At 41.5% G+C, this 22,441-nt stretch overlaps 1 protein-coding gene across 3 annotated transcripts in view; it reads right to left on the bottom strand.

Annotated features, from left to right (window-relative positions):
• LOC116690257 (transcription initiation factor TFIID subunit 4) overlaps positions 1 to 22,441 on the bottom strand; it is an 86,633-nt gene that overhangs the window by 28,022 nt on the left and 36,170 nt on the right. For all 3 annotated transcript variants that reach the window (XM_032517073.1, XM_032517081.1, XM_032517090.1), the window contains 3 exons: positions 20,817 to 20,942; positions 16,497 to 16,553; positions 412 to 534 (listed from right to left, as the gene is read on the bottom strand). In XM_032517073.1, coding sequence (XP_032372964.1) covers positions 412 to 534; positions 16,497 to 16,553; positions 20,817 to 20,942 — 306 coding nt within the window. The remainder of the gene's footprint in view (positions 1 to 411; positions 535 to 16,496; positions 16,554 to 20,816; positions 20,943 to 22,441) is intronic.

The following is a 22,441-nucleotide window of genomic DNA, read 5'->3' as shown; positions in this document are numbered from 1 at the left end:
ACGTTGTTGAGGGTAGATATTAATTCAATTCAATTTCAATTCAATTCAATTTATTTCAATTTTATTTATAGTATCAATTGATAACAAGAGTTTTCTCAAGACACTTTACAGGTCTAGACCACACTCTATAATTCAAAAAGCCCTAACAATTCAAGTAATTCCCCCAAGAGCAAGCAGTGTGACACTGGCGAAGAAAAACTCCTTTTTAGGAAGAAACCTCAGACAGACCTAGGCTCTTGGTAGGCAGTGTCTGATGGTGCCGATTGGGGGTGTAATGAATAGTGGTAATAACAGTCACAATAAAAGATAATGGAACAGTGACTAGAAATAGTAACTGGATATGGAACAACACTAGCAACTGGATATGGGTGAAAAGGGATAATATAGCCATTAAATGCGTCTACTTCTTACCTCTGTCCCTGATGGGGTGTTCCCTGGTGAATCCATTTTACGTTTTTTGCGGGGTCCGATGGCGGCTAGTGCTGTAAGGTTGGCATCTCGCTGCCTCATCTGTGCCAGTTCCTGTTGTTGCATCTGGTTAAGACAACACAAAGATTAGAAAATAACCGTGCCCTCTACACTGAATTTGGTTTAGTGTTGCCCCAGTATTTTATGCCTCTGTTCGGGTTATAGTAAGTATGTCCTGTACAAGGTACTAATAAAAAGCTAAATCAGATAATTTCAAACTACAAACGGAAAGCAGAACGCTTCTGATACAAAAATCATGTTTTGTCGCTTATGGATTCCCCATTCATATGCAGATTTTTTATTTTAGAGATTAGCATTAAACAAATACCTAACAGCCACACCAAAAATAGTTATCTGTGATACACAACTGCCGTAAGATAACTTTTTTAGTAGCACTACTTTACTTTACTACTACATAAAGGTGCACCATGACAATTACTTTTAGCCACACAAGTGACCCCAACATTTTAATTTCAGATTTTCAGAGCATTTGCTACCATCTTTTGTCACATTTTGGTAAGAATTAGGGAGAAATTAAACAAGAATAGGATCAAATGTAGAAGGTAAAATATACGGCTGCGAGAGAGAAATATGTCCCTTCTTTCTACCAGTCCGTCCATGTGTTGTTTTAGCTCTCCTGAGCCAAACAAAATGGAAGCCTGCTGTCAGCCATTAACAGAGCTGCTGTCAAATATCGAATGTGTGTGGGTGTGCGTGTGCAGTCACATGGTCCCATTGTGATTTTTGCAGTTTGTGATATAAAAGGGAGGTTGTGGGGAGGCACTGCCCAAGGTAATGTCATGTCTAGCCACAGGGCTGAGGGGGAACCCAGCATTGCTGGGAGCTGCCCTTTCTATTGGGTGGATGTGTGAGGGCCTGGGGCCATGGCACAGAGGGTGTCAGCACTCCCTCCAACATGCAAACACAGTACACACACACACAGACACACACACACACACACACACACACACACTTGCCTATCAATCTTGGCCACAGCACAGGGAATGCCTACCCACCAGCTTGCCTGCGTGCCTGCCCACTGGGGGAGAGAGGCCTGGGTTGAAGCAAACAGGGACAATCAATGTGCGCTTTCATGTCTTTCATGTTCTTTTATGTTATCTCTCAGCATGTGTACGATGGGCTCTGGTGTTTGTGTGAGGCAAGTATGTTGTCTGATCGGGGGAAAATTTCATGTTACTTTCAGATGGCGCTCTGTAAAAAGGTTGCTTTGGTGTATAAAGTCTGATCTAAAATGTGCATGCAGTTGCCTCTGATTTTTTACTAAAACCCCCCTGGGAAGGCATGCCCTTTAGGGTGTTGCCACTTCACATTTAGCACGGCGGAACTGTTGAAAGATTCAAACACGCTGACAACACTAGTAGAGGGAAATAACAGCAGTTTTACCAACCAGCTGAATACTAAAACACATTTATTTGTCCTTTTTTAAAACAGATGGTGGTAAAAATGTATCCACTAGTTAAACCAAATACTAATGGCAATGTGGCAATGGTACAGACAAGTCCATGCAGTGATTTGAGTCAGTGTTGAGACAGATACTGGGGATCGTGGCTAGATGTGGCTGACAGGGTGGAGATGATTTTTTGCAACTGTCCACATGGCAAATGTAGCATTAAATGTTATCAATGCTAACCTTATTAGGCTTTGCGACAAACAACACACAAAGCTCTCCAGGCTTGACCTTAAAGAATCCCACTGCAAAGTGAGCAGGGAGAGAGAGAGACAGAGAGAGAGAGGTCCGCTATCTCACTGATGGCACCTGGATGCCGGCATCCCTGCCTGGCAGTTGGCACCAGGCATGAGCTCCCTGCGCCCACAGCAACTGCCTGCATTTTCAGATTTATGACTGTATGATAAATGAAGACTTCATTTTACCATCTGCAACCCTCCAGTCTGCGTTTCCCGTCAGTAAAACGGCCGCCATGACACTGGGAGACTGATTTCTGATTTCAATCTGGTGCCACTATGCCGCGTCTACTTTCCTTTAATGACTGCCAACTGATACAGCCAGATTTGGGCCAGGCATTGATAGATTTGTTTTGTCCTAACGCGTTGTGTCGACTACCATTTAATTCAAACATTTACATAAAATGATGGTCATTTAGATAAACAAGAGAAAGTGTACGAATGCTATGAAGTAGTAGCAGTATCTATGAGAAAATGTTGGTACATTTTGCCTTCAGTTTAAGTTCTTATGATGCCGTCATCAACTGTCCTTAACTGTACAGGGTTTGTTAAAATTCAGTCATGAACTGTTGGTCACTCTTTAGTTTACTCTGTATATTATTTTATGGTGTTAAGCAACTCGGCTGTTAAGAATGCCATAAATCTCTGTTAGAGACTTCTAACATGCCACCGCTCTTCCTCTTTACTTACGCTATTTGTCTGTTACGGAATTTGTCATGATTTTACAGGTTGGTACTCTTGTATTTTTTGTTTTCAAGATTTTTGAGGGTCATTTTCCCCTTTATTTGAAAGTAAGGAGAGAGATCGGGGATGACACGCAGAAAAGGGCCGCAGGTAGGACTTGAACTCAGACTGCTCTAAAGGACTCAGCCTACATGGGGCACACCCTCTTACTGGGAGAGCTAGAGGTTGCCCCTCCTCTTGGTTTATTAAATTATGTTGCAGTGTCAGCCACCAGGGCATCTTATTAAAAAAGGAAATTAAAACTGTGACCTACAGGTACAAGAATGTCTCTCTACCTTCTAGACTACCATGTCGACAATGTTAGCAATTGGTACAATCACCGCCAAAAACAACAAAGGTCACTACAGAGATTCATCCCAGACTGAAAGAATAACAAGCTGGCAGAGTGCATACATTTGCCAGGTCCGATCAATGGTGCGGCCTAAATATTTGCTGTACCAAAGTCACTTAAATACCAGTGCTTCCAGTCTGCCTGTATGCCCTTTTAAAGCACGGAACTGGAACTTGCAAAGAAAGAATTATGAGCAAAGGTCAGGAGATGTAGAACATTTTAAAGATGCCCGACGAAATCAATCTGCAGCTTTGTTAGAACGAGGTTTCAGTCTCAATGCAAAAATGTCAGCTGATGAAGTTACAGTCAGTGTGGGGAAATTGGAAATATGTACATTTCTGGGAAACACTTGTAGCACTTACACAAAGCTCTCCTACAGATGTTGAGTGCTCAGCTAAGCGTATATCAGTTAACATGATGGTGTAATGTTCAAGTGCAAACAGTGAAGCTCTGAATCTTGTATTAATCAGATCAGGATCTGTTTTCATCAAGGCTCCCAGAATCACTCCTAATCTGAAATTTGATTTTAGATTTACAAATTACAAATTTGATTACCGTTGGATTAAGATTCTACACAAACTCTCTGCAAGAAGTAAAAGCTCTACTTTGATAGAAAATGACATCACCCAATGATTATGACAGTAAAAAAAAACATGAAATTACCCACAACCCACCCCAAAACTACAATATTTGTTTTCTAGCTATGTATCTTAAATACGCTTTCAAAAGATCGAGAACCTGGATATCAAATTACATTCTTTAGATTACTCGTGTCATGAAATTATGTCCCGGATGTTAATATTTATCAGCGGCGTAGACCGCTGGTTTGCACAGCTGACTCTGTACAGCTGGTGCTAACAAACTGGACTATGCAAAATAAAAGCTAAATATTGTTATACAACATAAGTAATACTTTCATTACTGGGCATGTTTTGGTTGTATTGTTATTTATATTATAACAAATGCATTTAACAGAAAAAATAAATAAAACATGCATGAATTGGGCCGAATGTGAGCAACTAAAAATAATCAGATCCATTTAGCTATCTTACAATTGTTACCCAGTTAACCACATCTTGAATGTTCAGAAGTCTAACTTCAAGCTTTGTGCTCTTAATAGATAAAAATGTCCATCATGACCCGAATGAAAAACAACAGGGCTTTTTTCTCAACACAGACGAAAGAGAAGTATGTTCCCTTATGATGCAAAAATGTCCAAAACATGGCAAGAACCTTAGAGCGGTCTGATATGCTTAGAGTAAAAAGGAAGATGAGCTGCAGGAACCATGTTGGCCAACCTGCCGTTCTCCATTTTTGCTGTTTTTAACAAAGGCTTTTCTTTCAATCTTCCCTCCCTCCCTTCCTCTCGCCTCCTGGCCTGAGGGGCTGCTCGCGGCCCCCCAGACGCTTACAGACAGATGTCCTTGGTAGAGCAGAACACGCTCTGCTTGACGTCACAAGCAGCTACAGGGCTGTGAAGGAAGCTACAGGGCTCTCTGCCCTGCAAAGAGTATAAAAGCCAGACCGTGGGTTTTGAGTTGGTCTGTCTCTCCCCCTCCCCCTAGAGAGCTGTGGTCAATGAGCACACAGCATGTAGCCTCTTAGTATATAGACATAACATATGCCACTTTTTCGTGAATGCTTCTTCCCCTAAAAAGCCTTGGTAGAGTGCATAAATTTAACCTTCAATCAAATATCTTATCATGGCTCTGGCCTTTGCACTGTGAGCTTATGGGTGGATCTATAGCATGTAATGAAAAGGGTATTTTGGAGTATGTTTAAAGCTGAAAATAACTAAAGAACATTTGGAAACACTCATTAAACTAGCACTATACCATGATTTTAGTTTGATACACAGCAAAGTCTTTAGCTTTAAACTAACTGCTGGTTTGTTTATATACACACTACTAAGTGTTAGATTAACACCAATAAAGTTGATATTCATTGTCAGCAGTGTACGAGAAAAGCTTGAAGGACGCACAAGTAAAACATTTAAATCAGTGGCTTGATTTATAACCATAAACCTAGAAAGTTTGATCTGCTGTCAGGTATATCAGAGACACGGTGCCGACAGTCTTACTACCGCTGGATATTTGCATCCCAACAGCTCCCTATAAGTCATCATCAATGTCAGGGGGAAGACAAAACTCATTATTATCTACTGTAAATCATGTCTGTCTTGGGTGGTCCTGGTGGCCTAGTGGTGTAAGAGCATAGACTGTAGACACTGATCGTGCAATAACAACAACGGTGGTTCAAGTCCAACTGGAACTGGATGCTCCCTTCATTTACTGACACCTTTCTAGCAAATAAAGGCAACATTCTGCCATACATTGTGCCTTCTAATGGGCTGGATACTGGTCGCATGGACATGTGCAGAGAAAAAAAGTATGTCCAGAAGCCTTGCAGCTATGCGGACACAGAGAGTTTTTTTATGTTTCAAGTCCAACTACTTGTAACTCTGTAGGAGTGTTTAATACTTTATTAGTTTCAGCTATGCTAGCAGCATGGCTCTTGGAAAGACAATGTCGGTCTGTTGGCTGGTTCACCACTTTGGTCCAGAATGAAAAATCTCTGTCGAAAAATAACAGTTGGATGAATTTACACGACATTTTGCCTTCACGGTCCCCAGAAAAAAAAAATCCTTATGACTTTAATGATCTCCTTTCTCTAGCTCCACCATAAGGTTCACATTTAAAGTTTTGAGTCAAATTTCTCACCAACAGTCAGATGAATTGTCATTTAATATGGTACACAGACAAAAATGCTAAAATAATGACATTCCCATCAGCCTCATCTGTACTCTGTTTTGGGCTAATTAGCAAATGTTAGCATGCTAACACGCTAAACTAAGATGGTGAACATGGTAAACATTACACCTAATAAACATCAGCATGTTTCATAATTGGTTATGACTGCGTTAGTCTATATCCACAACGTTCAACTTCCAGGATTGCTCCGGTGCCACCGGAAATTTGACCGGATTTTACTCTTTTCGACCAAATGTCTGTTACCTTCTGCCTTCTTTGTGTTGTAATGAAAACTGCAGTAATCAAGCCACTCTAAAAAAGAACAAACTAGACAAGTCACTAATGAGCAACTATAGGCCATATCAACCTCCGTTTTAAGTAAAATCATTGAAAAGTAGTTTTCAACAACTCAACCATTTCTTGTACTAAGCAACAGTTTGATACTTTCAGTCGGGTTTCCGACCCACCCACGCACTGAAACGGCTCTTGTCAAGTCTTTAAGACATCCACCTTAACACAGTAATGGCAAAATTTCAATCTTAGTATACTGATCTCAGTGCTGCATTGACACGGTCGACCATGACATACTCTAGACCGATTGGAAAACTGCGTGGCCTTTCTGGCTCAGTACTAAACTGGTTGAATCCTACCTAAAGAATAGGGATTACTTTGTGTCTATAGGTAAATGCATCTGAGCGTACAAATATGACGTGCGGAGTTCCGCAAGGCTCATTCTGGGGCCTCTTCTGTTTACATCTACATGCTTCCACTGGCTCAGGTTATGGAGAAAAACAATAAGTTACCATAGTTATGCGGACGACACACAAATTACATAACCTTATGCCAGGGGACTATAGTCCAATACAAAAACTGACTAAGTGCATCGAACAAATTAACGGCTGGATGTGCCAGAACTTTCTGAAATTAAATGAAGGAAAAACTGAGGTGGTTGTTTTTGGAGCAAGAGAGGAAAGATTAAAAGTCTGCGGCAGCTTCAAACAACAATGTTAAAAACAACAGACAAAGCCAGAATCTTGGTGTAGTCATGGACTCAGACCTGAACTTTAACAGCCACATTAGACAATTACAAAGTCAGCCTACTACCTAAGAATATATCAAGGGTTAAAGGACTTATGTGTCAACAGGATTTGGAAAAACTTGTCCATGCTTTATCTTCAGTAGACTTGACTACTGAGACGGGGTCTTTACAGGTCCCTAAAAAATCAATCAGACAGCTGCAGCGATTCAGAACGCTGCTGCTCGTCCTCACTAAGACCAGAGAATGGACACATCACTCCAGTTCTGAAGTCTTTACACTGGCTTTGTGTCTCAAGAATTGATTTCAAAGTACTCTTGCTAGTTTATAAATCACTTAACGGTTTAGGTCCAAAAATATTGCTGATCTGCTACTACACTATGAACCACCCAGACCTCTCAGGTCATTGGGACAGGTCGCTTTCTGTCCCCAGAGTCAGAAAATAAACAGGGTGAAGCAGCTTTCAGTTTCTATGCTCTCATATCTGGAATAAACTCCCAGAAACCTGTAGATCCGCTGCTACTCTCAGTTCTTTTAATCAAGCTGAAGACCTTTCTATTGATGCTGCCTTTCTTAAATGACTAATCATTTCTTTAAATTTCTATGCTGCACTGTAAATTTATTCTTGTGTTTTATGTTTTCTTGTTTTTAACTGTTATTCATGTGTTTTACCGGTTTTTAATGCTTGTGATTTTTAACTGTTTTTACTTGTGTTTATCTTTTTAACTGATTTTGTGTAAAGCACTTGAATTGCCTTGTTGCTGAAATGTGCTATACAATAAAGCTGCCTTGCCTTGCCTGCCTTGTAATTTAAAATCCGGTGGATTTCTGAGGACTATGGTTAACTGCTCATCAGATCTCTGCAGGGTAAATCCAGACAGCTACATAGACTATCTGTCTGTTGCACCACTAAAACAACTTTTAAGCGTCCACATTCCACAACACAAGTTCCTTCCCAAGGCTTGTTTGCAGCGGCACCGTGGCTCCGTCTGGCGCTTACCGCCGCCCAAGACGAGTGTGATTGGTTTAAAGAAATGCCAATAAACCAGAGCAGGTTCTTCTACCATCACGGAATGCTGCGGGGACTAGCCAGACCCTCCTTCCCAACGCTGTGAAAGAAGGTCTGGCAATGCAAGACTATGACTGCATAAAAAAATAACAATCTCAAAAAAGTTCTTAGATTGTGTGTACGCCTGAGTTTAGATCAAATCTGTGTATACAAATGTTTCATGAATGAGGCCCAGTGGAATTTTTCAGATGAGCGGGAGGATATTTTTCCCCGACTTCAATACCAATTTCAAATACCTGTATCTAAAACAAACCTTCTTGTGTGTGAGTTTCCCATTACTTCCCATGAGAGTGTGTGGACATTTTACGTACGTTACGTGTTTTGTGCATGTCTGTAATTCATGGATCTCATTCACCTGACACCCACATGGCCGACATTATGTGAACATCTGGGAGCTGCATCTCAAGGCATTTCTTCATGTGAAGTGCCTGGCAGTTAGTTTGCTGCAGGGCAAAGCACCATTTGCAGTAACCAATCAGGTTCTACTTCTCCATCTGCACTCAGACACTACAAAGAGACGAGTACAGCCATGACCTGATAATGTAGGCACGTCTTTGTGTTAAAACTGGATAGAGGCATGCAGAGGCATCAACCAAACTGAATATTTACAGATGGCAGTGTTCCTCAAGATAAAATATTGAGTATTAAAGTAATATATGATAATATACAGTACGTGTGCATGATGTGTTGCGAGACATTATCTCTAATTGCCAATTGGTATTGAATATATACAGTATATACTTATGCAATATACAATATATGAGTCAGAGAGTCCTATGCATAGATTCAAACTGTGTTGTTTACAAGCCAAGCGCACCAGAATGTGTTGATACCAAACATAATAACCTTTATCGTATTTATCAGACACAACAATTAAAATAATTCTGCTTACACTATTGTGCTGATAGCGATCTTGAATAACAGATAATACATCCGTTGAGATTGACAAATTGCATTAAAACAGGGAGGGAAAATGCTTTGGAATTCTGTTTCATCATCTTTTTCAACACACATAACCCTCCTTAAATATTTAACTGAATCTGTTTGTGATTATATTATTTCACCTATGGAGATGAATTCAAAATGCATGCATGTGCTAATAGTCTTGGCTGAAAGTGTTCCATTTCATCTGAAGCGGAGTGTGTCAGAAGTGTTTCCAGGGAAAAGGACCAATTATTCAGAGCCCTCAGTCGTCCCTGGAGCTAAGGTCGTTATGTGAGTGTCACTATCATGACCCTATGGTTCCTCTTAATCTGCAACTTATCTGCAGGAATGAAACTGTGTCGAGGGAGACTGTGCGAAACATGCGGATAAATTGAATGTGTCTAAAAGACTGCCTTTCCGGTGGAGTTAGTATTATTTTTATAAATAATTACATTTGAGCTACACATTTTGCCAAGGAACAGTGTTTAATGAAGAAGCCGGAAATCAGTGTTAAGCTGATTCTGACGGCCCCACACCAAAGCGCAAGGGCGACAGTGGTGATCATTAAAAATACTGCTTATCTAAGGGAAAATTTCCTACTTTAAATGTTCTCTCGCTTTGTCTCATTCTAAGCTGGCGTGCTTCGTCTAGCAGTCTTCTCTCTCCCTGTCTCTCTTCTTTTTTTTACATTTAGATTCGCTGCTCGTCACTTTCTATTGATCACGCCTAATTTGCATCCAGGAAAAGATGAGAACTCAGATATTCACACTCCGAGAGAGGACGATGTCAATGATTTATTCATTTCTAAATCAAAAAAAAAAGAGTGAAAGGTAGATGAGAAGGGGAATCTTCATAGGCAGCAGGCGACTTGCAGGCTCTGAGGCTGGGCTCCTCTTCCCCACACCGCCCCCAGGCACATGGTGTGCAAGTCCTCCTAATTAACAAGGTGAATCATGCTGCCGCTCTCTAATTAGCCAACATGACAATCTAATGGAAACATGCAGGCCGAGCTGGCACACTTAGCATCACCTCACAAAGACCCCCGGTACTGTCCTTCCCATTTGAATTCCACAAAAACGACAAATCAGATTTAAATGGAAAAGAAGAGAAAAGGTGGAGCAGAGCGGTTCAGGGAAGTGTGTTTTTGGGAGAGGTCAGAAGGGCTGGTGAAGCTGAGGTGTTTTTTTCCTTCTCTCCCATCCTCTATGTGCGATGTTTGTTGCCTAATTGAAACGTGTCCTGCCTCCTGCCTCCCTCTCACTTACATCCCAGGCACAGGAGGCTGGCACCTCGCCACTAGCGTAGCTCAGCATGCCCAATTCCCCTGCCGCTTGAGTCCCAAGGAGTGCTCTGGCGCACAAAGAGAAAAGTGAACCTACAGGCTTGTACAGCGAGGAGACGGGTCGCTATCTCCCTCTGAGGCAAAAAAAAAAACGAATCTCCCTTTTTTGTTGTTTTCTTTCTCATTACAGCACTTTGTAATATTCGAAAACACACAGGAACACCAAAGGTACTTTTAAAGCCTGCTTCTATTTTTTTTCCTGTTGTCTTGAGGTGAAGAAGAAAACTGAAGTTGAGACTACAGGCAACAAAGCAACAAATAAAAATAGGGTAACAGTGTACTATTTAGTAGTCCGCACATCTTTAGGACCCACAAAACAGACTTTTCTTTGTGATAATTAAACTGTCCACATCAACTTTGTATGATCTGTCAAAAAAACATAGACGTTCGGTTGAAATTATATCAAATAAACGGACACATGCTCAATGAATGCATAACCTAATTTGTGAAAAAGAAACTGTTTTAATAACACATCATCTATCCACTCTACCAGAATATGAACATTATCTTCTTCTACTCACAATTCCACGAGCTGACCATGAATGCTGTTGCTCTATTCATATTAAGGTATTGTGAATCTGTGAGGCCAGAAGACAAGAATATAACAACTATGACCTAGGAAAATCAGCAGGAATTCTCTTTAAAGGCAGCACAGACAGGGAGAGAACGCGAAGGAGGGTGGCAGGCTTTTGCCCTGGGGCCTGCCTGATGGGGGAGAGCGCCTCTTTGAGCAGAGCAGTTTGTGGAGGGCCAGAGGACAATAGCCTATGAACTCGCAGCTATTACTGGCCTAATAAAGACTAAGGGGCTGGTACATTGTCCTCTGACACACCAGAGCCTTTCCCTGCTCTGGAAAAGTGCGAGGCTCTGGCTAACGGGGCTTTCAGTGTGGGTGGGTTCCAGTTTGTCCATGACCTGGTCACTTATGGAGGATGCCAAGCCAATCAAGAAACATGCATGTGTGCATTAAGGCCTGGTTCATTCTAACTGAAGAGTTTTGGTTTAAAAAACAACACGAATGAACAATTCTTTATTATGTGAACAAGGAGGCTATATATGTTCAGTTTGATCGTTGTTTGATTCGATTCATACATTCTGACATATCTGGTTGTACAGCAAGGAAGTCGTACCTGCTGGCTTTTAATTGGAGTTCAAAGTTGAGCTAAGGGCGACATTAATTCGGTAGAGGTTCAAGATATTTAAACAATGCTGGTGCCTCAAAATGGGCAAAAAAAATAGTCTCTCAATGCCTGAAGAAAAAAAAATAGTTTGAGGCAAATTATTCTTACAAAACCCTTTGACATTCCTAAGAACAGCTCTTTTCTAAGCTAGCAGTGTCTTGCTGCCAGGGCAGTAATATGAAAGACGTGGAGCAATAGTTTATGGTGGTTGGGTCCTTAACCAACTCATATTCACAATGGTATACAGCGGAAATATTAGCGTTTTTGGCATGACATGGCTTTCTTTAGCAGCTGAATGGGTCCTAACAGGAGCTTTTGGCCAGCTGTAGTAGCCAATTTGTTTTGTTTGTCCCCTCATCCCTCGTCTCTCTTCGCCTGTCCTTGCTCCACTCCTCTTCTCCAGTTCACTCGTTTCCTGTGTCCAGTTGCGCCTGCAGACGTGGTTGCGATGATGAATCTGTGGCTGCAGTGTGTCTGTGTGTCTGACATCGTGATGTATCTTTACTGGCCTTAACTCCCTCTCTATCTCTCTCTGCCTCCCCTCTCTTTCTCCCCCCACCCCCCGCCTCTCAATGATAAGGCATTGCCTGGCCTCCTGCCTCAGTGATGGAACAGTCAGAACACACAGACCCACAACCGACAACAAACAGGAACTGAGCTCCACGATTTGCCAATTGATTTTCACTGCGGGCATTTTTGAAATAGCCCATCTGACCTTTTGGCCAAATGGTTGTGAATGGAGGAAAGAGAGGCGCCAGACCGCACTGCCTCTCTCTCACCCAAAAACCTCTGCCAGCATCCATCTGACAAGCCGGCTCTGCTGGTGACAAGGTTGTGGGTTAAGTCGCTGGTGCAAATATAGATACACAATTAGAAGCATAGTTACATAAATACACAAGACTAAAATCCTAAAGCCCTGCTAGTAACACCTAGTACCTACAATGTTCACTGCCCCTCAATACAAAACTATCAGGCAGAAAAACATTGTGGTGTTTTTGGATATAGTTATATCACAATATGTTTGTCAATTTAAAACATAATTTTCCAACCAAAGAAAGTTTCAGTTTATTGTTAAACTGTTGAAGTGTCAGACTGTGAAAATACTTTATTAGAAAGACTACACACATCATTGTTGAATGGATGACGTCTCGCTGAAGCTACAATGTCTGTTCGTATCGTACTAGGGATGTCATGTTACTAAAATAAGCAGTGGATCTTTCATGTTCTTTGTCTTTTCTTCTGAAAACACTTCACTGGATAAAACACATCAGATAACGTTACGTTATCTGAGCTTAGCTAGCTAGCTAGCAAGCAAGTGGAGCATCAAGCTAGGTGATGTAAATTGTGTGAGACGAGCAAAACATAGGTGCCATGAGGTCCACCGGAAGGGGCGTGACTTTGTAATTAAGTTCATCCTGGGACCAGGTCTAGCAGACATCATAAAATCAAAGGTTTTATCCCCTTGTATAAATCTGATCTGTGCACTTCATGGCAACTTCATTTGCCTGTAATATTGTGGGAAATGTTGTGTTCGGAGACTTGGCACAAGCAGAAAGCTCATGGATTAACCATACAACATGACATCATGACTTTGCGTAAACATACACGCCGACAAGGGGCATGTTATCTGTATGCATTTTGAGCTATTCACGTGTGACGTAAACATTCAGGCCACTTGACGTGTTATTGCGAGTAGGAGGTTGAGTTTAGGAAACGTGACACGCGGGACACGAAGGAAACGTGGCACACAGGATACAATCCCCTGTCTCCTGGGTGAAAGTCCTGTGTTTTACTCATTTATCACCCCTGACCAACCTCCCTAGGCGGATTTTTGCCCTTTCATACTACTCGCTACGTCATAAATTCACACGCTAGTCGTCTTGTGCGTCTTGATAACAAGCCAATAATGGCATACGAATTGGCGTGTCATACATATGCCATTTCATGAGATCAGTCTGATCCATAATATAAAGCTTTCATCTGCTGGGGAGCATGAATGTGTCTTTTCCGTTCTGACATTTCTTTACAAGTGAACATTTTGGCCTGATAGTTACACTAAAGGAAAGATCAGAGGATGAGAGAAACATTAGGATTCATCCTCTGAGGAACATAAACACCAAATTCATTGCAATCTTGTCAGTGGTGGTCAGTAAAGGTGATTAATTCCAAAGAAACAATCTATCTAATTAATCTAAACTTTGAGTATTTTTTACTATCTTGCACTCATTGTCACAATCTTAACGTTTATGGACCGTGAAAAGGTGAGAACTAATAATTCAGTTTTGCTCTTAGGCTAAACAAAGAGACACGGTAGTAAGTTAACTGAGGACATTCAAGCACCTATTATTTGGTCTTCGTGGATCTACAGGGTGTAAGTGATATCATTTTCTCAGACAAATAACACTTTTATCTACTAAAACCTGGGTACAACAAAGGATCGTGGATACACATTGGAAGAAGGAGCCCCTTGTCTGAAATTGACTTGATAAGAGATTTAACCTGGGGGGCGGCCTCTGGCTCACCCAGTGGGAGCGTTCGCCCCATGTTGGCTGGGTCCTGCAGCGGCGCAGGGTTTGAGTCCGACCTGCTGCCCTTTGCTGCGTGTCATCCCCCGTCTCTCTCCCCCTTTCTGCCTATCCACTGTCTCTATGTCACAAAGGGAAAGCCCCCAAAAAATAATCTTAAAAAAAATAAGGAAAAAAAGACATTCAACCTGAGTATCACCATTCATATCATTCATTTGTTGGTCATGGATTAATGGTGGTCGGACTAGAATCGGGACTGCAACAATAGTTACATAACACACCGCACCTGCCCTTTTAAAAACAAATCATGTGCCAGCTCAGTTTACACGCCGACACTTGATTCAAGTATATAACACACTGTAATTCCAATTAATGTGTGTGTGTGTGTGTGTGTGTGTGTGTGCGCGTGTGTGTGAGTGATCAGGAAAAGAGGCTTCAAGAGAGGCTGGCTCCTCTGCCCGTTGTCGCCTGGAAGAGTAGCTTGGGCTCATTATCCTGATGAAATTTGCGCAGATGTGTAAGCTGCCGACAGACTCTGCAGTGACACAAACAGCCAGCTCAGGTGATGAAAACCGCAGAGGCAGGGGGGCTGAGAAACGATGGCCATTAAGCAAAAAAAGGAGGCGGTGAGGGAGGGAGGGTGGAAGAGGGGAGTTGTGTTTGTGTGTGTGTGTGTGTGTGTGTTTGGGGGGGGGGGGGGGGGGGGGGGGAAGCATTACATAAAGTTACAATTTCTAAACAACACCAACTAAATTTCCAGCTGAAAATAAAAAACGAAAATGTGCATACGGGCATGCGGGCATGCGGCGTCTCCTCGCGAGGCGCTAATCTGGCCGTATCCAGATGACGAGCGGACTGCCACTTAACAGGGAGGAGATCTGCTTTGATCACACGGCCCTTGGGGCAAACCTATCACGCTGCCTATTACGCTGCTTGATTTGCATATGTGGGGCTTATGGGTAGGCTGAGAATGAGTAGTATGAATGTTCTAAACTGCAGCAGGGCTCGCTGTTGCTAGAAAGAAATGTCCAGGAGAGATGCAGAGAAAAGGCAGAGTGCTGCCAGTTCGCCAGGGGTAAGAGAAATCCACTTGTCACTTGAAGGTCACAAGTTCAACCCGACAGACTGCCTAAGAAAATCCTAAAAACAAAATACTTCAAATAACAATACTGAATTGCCCTTGAGCAACGCATATATAGTTCCCCCTAAATGTAGATGGCTGAGTGGCCAACATTAAAAGACAATGGTTGCACTGGGGCAAATTGTAGAACTGTGTACCGGTGAGTATAAATGTGGGTGTTGGTGAGAAAAGTGCACACTTGCTCTATAAACTTTACCTGGATGAATAAAAAGGCTTTTTGAAAAGAGCAGAAACTTAGAAGAAACCACACCTGCTCCTACATCATCATCAACAACAACAACATCTACACCAACAACAACAACAGGTGAGTGATGTGTGTTTTATCCTCCTGCATACTCAGACTACTCCTTGGAAGCTCAAGACAATCCCCTTGATCCTTGTTAGCACGCCGAGGACTGAAAGCACCCAGTGAAGTTATTCTGGAGTAAACAAAGTAAAAAGCAAATGCAAACTTCCGCTGTGAAAGAACTATTGCATTTGCGTAAACAATATTAACCAACCACTAAAAGAAGAATGGTCTACTTTCTGAAGTCCACTGGGAATTTACCATACGCAAAACCTGCACTTAAAAAAAGGAGGCTATAGCAGCGTACTGCCAACAGAAGTGCAATACACCAGTAAAACATTTCCCAATTTGCAACACTGCGTGTTGTTCCTTGGCCTACTATTTGAAGAAGGATATAACTTTTTTTATTCCTTTCTAGTAGTAAAACTTAATGTAGAGCATGAATTGGTACATCTGTAAACCTCATTCACCTGCTTTTCTTTTTATGTTCTTACTGAACTATTGTTGCAATTATTTGCAAAAAAAGTTTTTTTCCTCTCTTTTAAGTCATAGCGTAGTAAGTAGGTTAAGAGACAGATATTGCAGTTTAATTTTACAAATATTAACGAAAAGGACTGGGATGGGAAAAAAGCTGAATAAATCTACAAAGGCTACTACAGTTACCACTGCATATCCCTCCCCTGATAGCCCATTGACCAAAAAAAAAGGCATGGCTCAGTGAACAGCAGTTAGTCCAAATTCAAAAGGGTGCAAGATGAAGAAGCTGAAATAGACGAAAAAAAGAAGGTGGGGTCGGAGGAAGTGGAGGGTGTGTTTGGCGCGGAAAATCATTTTACACACACACACACGGGCATCAATCGGTACGAATAATTATTTTTTAAAACTTTAAAAAATAAGTCCGACTTTAAATGGCATTACATATGTAGTGAGGCATGAAAAATTAATACGCTGGAGTCGGGGAAATGTCAAGGGTAATGATCTCCGCAGCAGCTTACCTCCTTAGCTTTCTGTTTCAGTCGAGCTTGCTCTGGGTCCTCTTGCCTGGAGCGACTCTGTGGAGTAAAGGGGGGGGGGGACACAGGTTAACAGCTGGTTTAAGGAGCCCAACCCCCCCTTGCTACTCATCTGTTGCTGCTGCAGCAAAAATAGTGCAAAATGGGAACAGGATACAGAGGTGTCAAGGACATTGTATTTGAATTCAGAGAAGTGCAATGGAGCGCCCCCCGGGGGGTGGTGGCCTTTAAACCCGCTCCAAATCCAGCCCTAAATAAGCCGCTGGAGGGGAATTCTAATCAAAAGAGGTTATTAAAAATTCTACAGGAGCCAACACACACACACACACACACACACACACACACACACACAACATATAAACACACACACACACACACAGGGCAGAGGATATACAGTGGCAGTGGCTGGTGTGTCATTGAGCCAGTGTGGCTATCCGTTCCTGGTGTGTTGTGTTGTGTGGTGTGTGTGTGTGTGTGTGTGTGTGTGTGTGTGTGTGGGTGTGTTGGTGTGTGTATGTGTGTGTGTGTGTGTGTGTGTGTGTCTGTGTGTGTGTGTCTCCCTGGCGTAACAACACAGCACTTCTATTTTAATCAGCAGCCAAGATCTGGGTGAATGTGCTTGTCCCTGGGAATCCTTCACCACACAGCCAAATGTACATGTACAACTGACCACTGCAGGCAATGCGGGCAGATTATGGTACTACACACTAACTGAGTGCTGTTATTTTTTCTGGATCTGGATATAATCTGTGTCATTTTATTTCTGTTGGATGAACAAAAATTAGGTCAGGTCCAAGAAAAAACATGTACATTTTTGTGTCTTTTGGCAAATATTGTAGAGAATCAGTCCTGTATGTAGTTAATATCTGTCTTTTGTTCACTGACAAAAAGGTATATCATGTTAGCAAATGTCAAAAATCTTTTACAACACACTGTGTGAGGCATAGAGAATTAATGTCTAGTTTGCCTTTACAGTTCATTTCTTCTTCTAATGCCAAATCATTGCAGGGTGCCCCATTTCGCCTCAACCCCACTACCTCCCTTTCTCCCCTTTTTCTCCTCATCTTCTCTGGATTATGGATGGAGAGCTGCTCCTCATAGCCGTCCTGCTAATTGGCTTTAAATATATCAGGCGGTTCACGTACTGGTCGGTATCTGAACTAAGAATAATGTGTTTGCCCTCCAGCCGGCCGGAGCATCCCTCAAGACTTGAGTCATATTCTAAATGGACGGCGTAGAGGAGGGGAGGGCTTGTTGTGAAGGAAGGAGGAGAGAAGACGGGGGTGGAGGGGATTATTTTCGCAGGTTTCTTATTCAAGAGGTCAAATTAGCGCGCGCTTGAGCAGGAGAGAGGCAGGCAGGAGGGGAGGTGAGTGGGTGTCGGAGGGGCAAAGGACTGGGAGGGGTTGGTACAGATGGACTGTTTACAAAGGGCAGCGGTGCCACTGGCATGCTTTACATCTCCTGTGTCAGCTGCCCTGCTTTTCCCACTTACCGGAGAGAGCAGAGAGGAAAAGGGGAGAAGAGGACCAGGTAGTAGACACTGACAAGCTCTGTTGGGTTTGGCAGTGTGAATGTACACTGGAATGTGGAATGTACTGTGGTTAATAAATAAATAACAATGGAAAAAAAACTCCATACTACATTACTAAGTTCTACAGTATATAACCTACCTAATCCTCAACATTATTCTTGCCTACTTTCACTTTGCCGGTTGGTGCTCTATGGTTGCCCATTTGATTTTTGAAAGCCCCCAGAGGGTTGTACTTGTTTTCATTTAGCTGTGGGTTGGGATGTGTGAAGAGTAAAGTTAACTTGATATTGAATATTCTGTCAAGATATTCTCCCAAATACTAAGTCCAGTGGGTGAAACTGGACTCTTCCTACCACTCCTCATAAAGTAGTAACTGATACATTTATTTATCCTCATTATTTTTTCTAATTTGCTTTACATTACTGAAAGTGAAAGACCAAATAGTCAATAATCAATTTCAAGCTTCACTTAACATCGGTTTTAAATAGGAGAGCAGTATTATTGTATGTTGAGAAAAATGGAGATGAGCTACTTATGCCTTCTCCATTCTAGGTTGCACAGTATTATGGAGTTTTGATGTTTACAATGTATTCAGTGATGGGTTTCTCAATGCATACTGGTTGAATGTTAATTCAATTCAATTTTATTTATATAGCGCCAAATCACAACAACAGTTATCTCATTGCGCTTATGTTGGTCTACAATTGAGAGAGGAAGAGAGAGAGAGAGAATAAAAAGCCTCTATTTTATCTTGCTAAAGAACAAATGCCAAAACATGACATTTATGACATTTTATCACTGGGAGTAAGAAAAATAAACTCTACCCTGACAAAAAAAAAGAAGTATAATCAGTAACGTTTAGTGTTTCAGGAGGAATTTTCCCTGTTTCCTTAAAATCAGAACGTTATATTAACTGCAGGGATCAGAGCTGGTGTTCTGATACAACAGATGTGTTAAATATGCTTGTGTGCACACGATAATTTAGAAAGAAATATAGCATACATTTTTAAATAGTTACTAGTATGTTATCAGGCAGTATGGTGATGTAATATTTCGCAGAATCATTAGGCAAAAATTTGCTGTCCAAACTTCTTAAACTGAAACACAATGACGTTCATGCAATCCAAATAACTAAATTTGCAAAAGTTTTTTTACTTAATCCTATTATTAAAGCAACCTGTTCGCATTAAAACATTTTTTTTAAATAATGGATGGCGCTGTTCAACCATGTAGAACTGGCCAAAGACAGAGGACATACAAGTGTCACTATTAATTATTTTAACAACACACTTCACGGAGTGGTTTTCCTGCTGATGCTTTCACAACCAGGAGCGAGGCTGTCAGGCTTCTCCTAAAAATCTTTAAAAAAAAACAGAACAGAACAGGAAGGTCATGAGGTTTGGTGGCCAGTGTTCATCAACAAGAGGATTTCTAATATCCTGCATGGCACGACCGGAGCGTAATAATGCAATTAAGACAGTGAGGTGTGCTGCAATGAGAATCTTTACTGTGGGACATTTGCTCCATTCAAAATTAATTAAATTAACCTAGCTTTCTGCTAATGTTGCACCGCGAGGCATTTTCATTTGCAAAAGATTCTCGCTCTCCTTTCCTGGTCAGTGGTGAGCTTTACTAATTTGAAGACCTTTTTTTCTTTTCTTTTACTGATGGAACAAATGTCTCCACATGTACAGCTGAGATCAGAATAGTAGACAGAATACAACGCAAGGACCCTGTTGGAAATAAGTAGTTTTACTATTTTCTTGCAAAGTTCTTCCTCGAATTAAAGGTGTTAAAAAATGAACAGACTACACCCTCTATATTAGGAAGTGTCCACACCAACTATATGTTTTCCTAAAAGACTATACCAGTGATATAAATTATACAGAGTTATTACAAACCACATAACTTTACATTTCTGCTTACCATTTTACGGAAAGTTTGTTGCAGATAATGTTGTGGGTGAAATTATTCTCTGCGGTAATGTAGGTTTTGGCAACTGCTAACGGTTGGTGCTAAACGGCAATCACTGTAGCATATGTGTGCCGTCTCCAAAGTCCGCCTCTACATCCAGCAGGGCAGCCAGTATTTTGAAGCTTTTTTGGTGGAATTTCTGTTTGTAAGGTTAAATAAAGCAACTATCTCTGCCCATGATTACTAATTTCCTTTTGAAAAAATACAATATGTTTTGTGCACAGTGCACTTTTCTTGGTAAGTCTACTTGACACCAGATGTTTAGACCAACATATGTAAAAGTTGTAGATAGTATATTGATAGATAGCTGGATAGAACAAAAACATACTGGCTTCTCGGACACTCTGAGAAATCTGTACTATTTTTTTTTTAAACTAATGCTCTGTTTCACCTGAGCTGTCAACGCTTGTGATAGAGGGATGTTGTGCAGGTTGTACATGGGTGTGTATGTGTGTGTCCATTGCATGGTGCATGGGAGTTGCAAACTGTACAAGGCCCCCCCTCACTTTGTCCGGTTAGGAAGAGCCAGGACAGAGGAGCCCTGAGGCCAGGAGCCTGGGAGGACGCAGGGAGGTCACTTCATCCACTGGTGTCACACTCTAATTCATCGGCCAGAGCCTGCGCAGGAGCCACACACATACACACCGCAGTACACAAAAACACACTGTTGCACAGGAACATAACAACTCTGACTCTCTCTTTCTCTCTCTCTCTCTCTCACACACACACACACTCACAGTCACAAACAAAGACACACACACACACTGTAGCATGGTGAGGTGACAATAACTTACTTTAGCGGCTTTCAACAGGATCTCTCTCTCTTGCTCGTCCTTCCTCTGCTTCTCCATTCTCTCCAGCTGCTCAAAAAATCGAAGCTGAGAGCGAACGTCTGCCGACTGCTCGTAGCACTCGTCATCCTGACATGGAGATAGAAAGAAAATCACTGCGACGGCAACAGATGAAAAATGCTATAAGTCCCTTCCAGTGGCTGCTTCCAAAAAGCATCTACTGTAAATAAATTACTGGAACATCTATTTCAACCAAAGCACAAAATATGGTAGTAGAATATTTTTGGGATATGTATGACAGATATTTGAGAAACTTGAGACCTAAGACAGAGACCAAATTTGGCAATATGACTCATGTACTCTCCACCAAACTCCTAACAATGATTCTGGCCACTAAAATTAAAAAGCCTAATTTTAGCTGAAACTAGGGTTTCACAATATTGACAAAATTTGATTTAGCAATATTGATTATGAATATTGAGATATTACTTTTGATATGTAAAATTACAAAAGTTAGGGAAAACGCATCAAAATAGATTCATAACAATATAGTACACAGTGAGACTTATGTAGCCTACTGCTCTGTAGTGCGGCTAAAATATTCAATCTATCCAACTCCAAACTCTGCCTGCACCGCCTTTCTGCGCTGCTTATAAAGTTGCGGGATAGCTATCTGGGAGAAATAGGTGCAAGATGGGATTAGGTACCGTTTGTTTAGTTCATTCAGAAGCTTCTTGAAGACTTTTTTCTCTGTGGTGAAGGGAATTAAATCCCCGAAGATCCATTTCAAAAAGCAAGAAAATCAATATTCCCACACACACTTTTCATCACTGAATTTGGTTTTATACATCAATGTTTTGGTCCTATGGACCTTTCTCAAGACAGGCAATAATACATTAAAGGAACATGCCGACTTATTGGGACTTTAGCTTATTCACTGTATCCCCCAGAGTTAGACAAGTTGATACATACCCTTCATATCTCCGTGCGGGCTGTTACTCTGTCTGACACCCCCAGCATTAGCTTAGCCTAGCAAAGATCCCGCAGGTAACTGGTTCCAACTAGCTACTGCTCCAAATAAGTGACAAAATAACGCCCACATGTTCCTATTTACATGTTGTGATTTGTATAGTCACAAGGTGTACAAATAACAATGTCAAAGAAAGGCGAAGCAGTGCTACTTGGGCGGAGTGATTAGCGCAACACCAAAAAGCACAGTTACTTCCGTCAAGAAAACCAACGTGAATCGCTCCAGAACCATCTCAATCAACTAAGACCCAGAACCATCTCTTTTTGAGCCAGAATACACAGACAAGAAGTTACAAATTTTGGAAGCTGATAGTAAAAATGCCGAACAGACTGAGGTTTGAGGGGAGAATCAGAACGAACACTGACTGATGGTGTAAATGTGGAACATGTCAACCCATGCCGACAGAAGACGAGTGCCTTTGTTGTAGTGAGTGGGACCAGGTTTTAACAATGAAAAAACAGGTGTATTTGGATCCATATCCAGAGCAAGTAGCCATAGATACATCATACGTACATCATGGTATTACCTGGTCTCCTCTGTTTATTATCGCAGCTCTTTACAATGCAGCAAACACCCATGATTGTAAACTATGCTTTTA

This window comes from Etheostoma spectabile, chromosome 1 (assembly GCF_008692095.1).
Source record: "Etheostoma spectabile isolate EspeVRDwgs_2016 chromosome 1, UIUC_Espe_1.0, whole genome shotgun sequence".
Taxonomy (NCBI): domain Eukaryota; kingdom Metazoa; phylum Chordata; class Actinopteri; order Perciformes; family Percidae; genus Etheostoma; species Etheostoma spectabile.
This window is presented reverse-complemented; position numbering and strand designations above follow the sequence as displayed.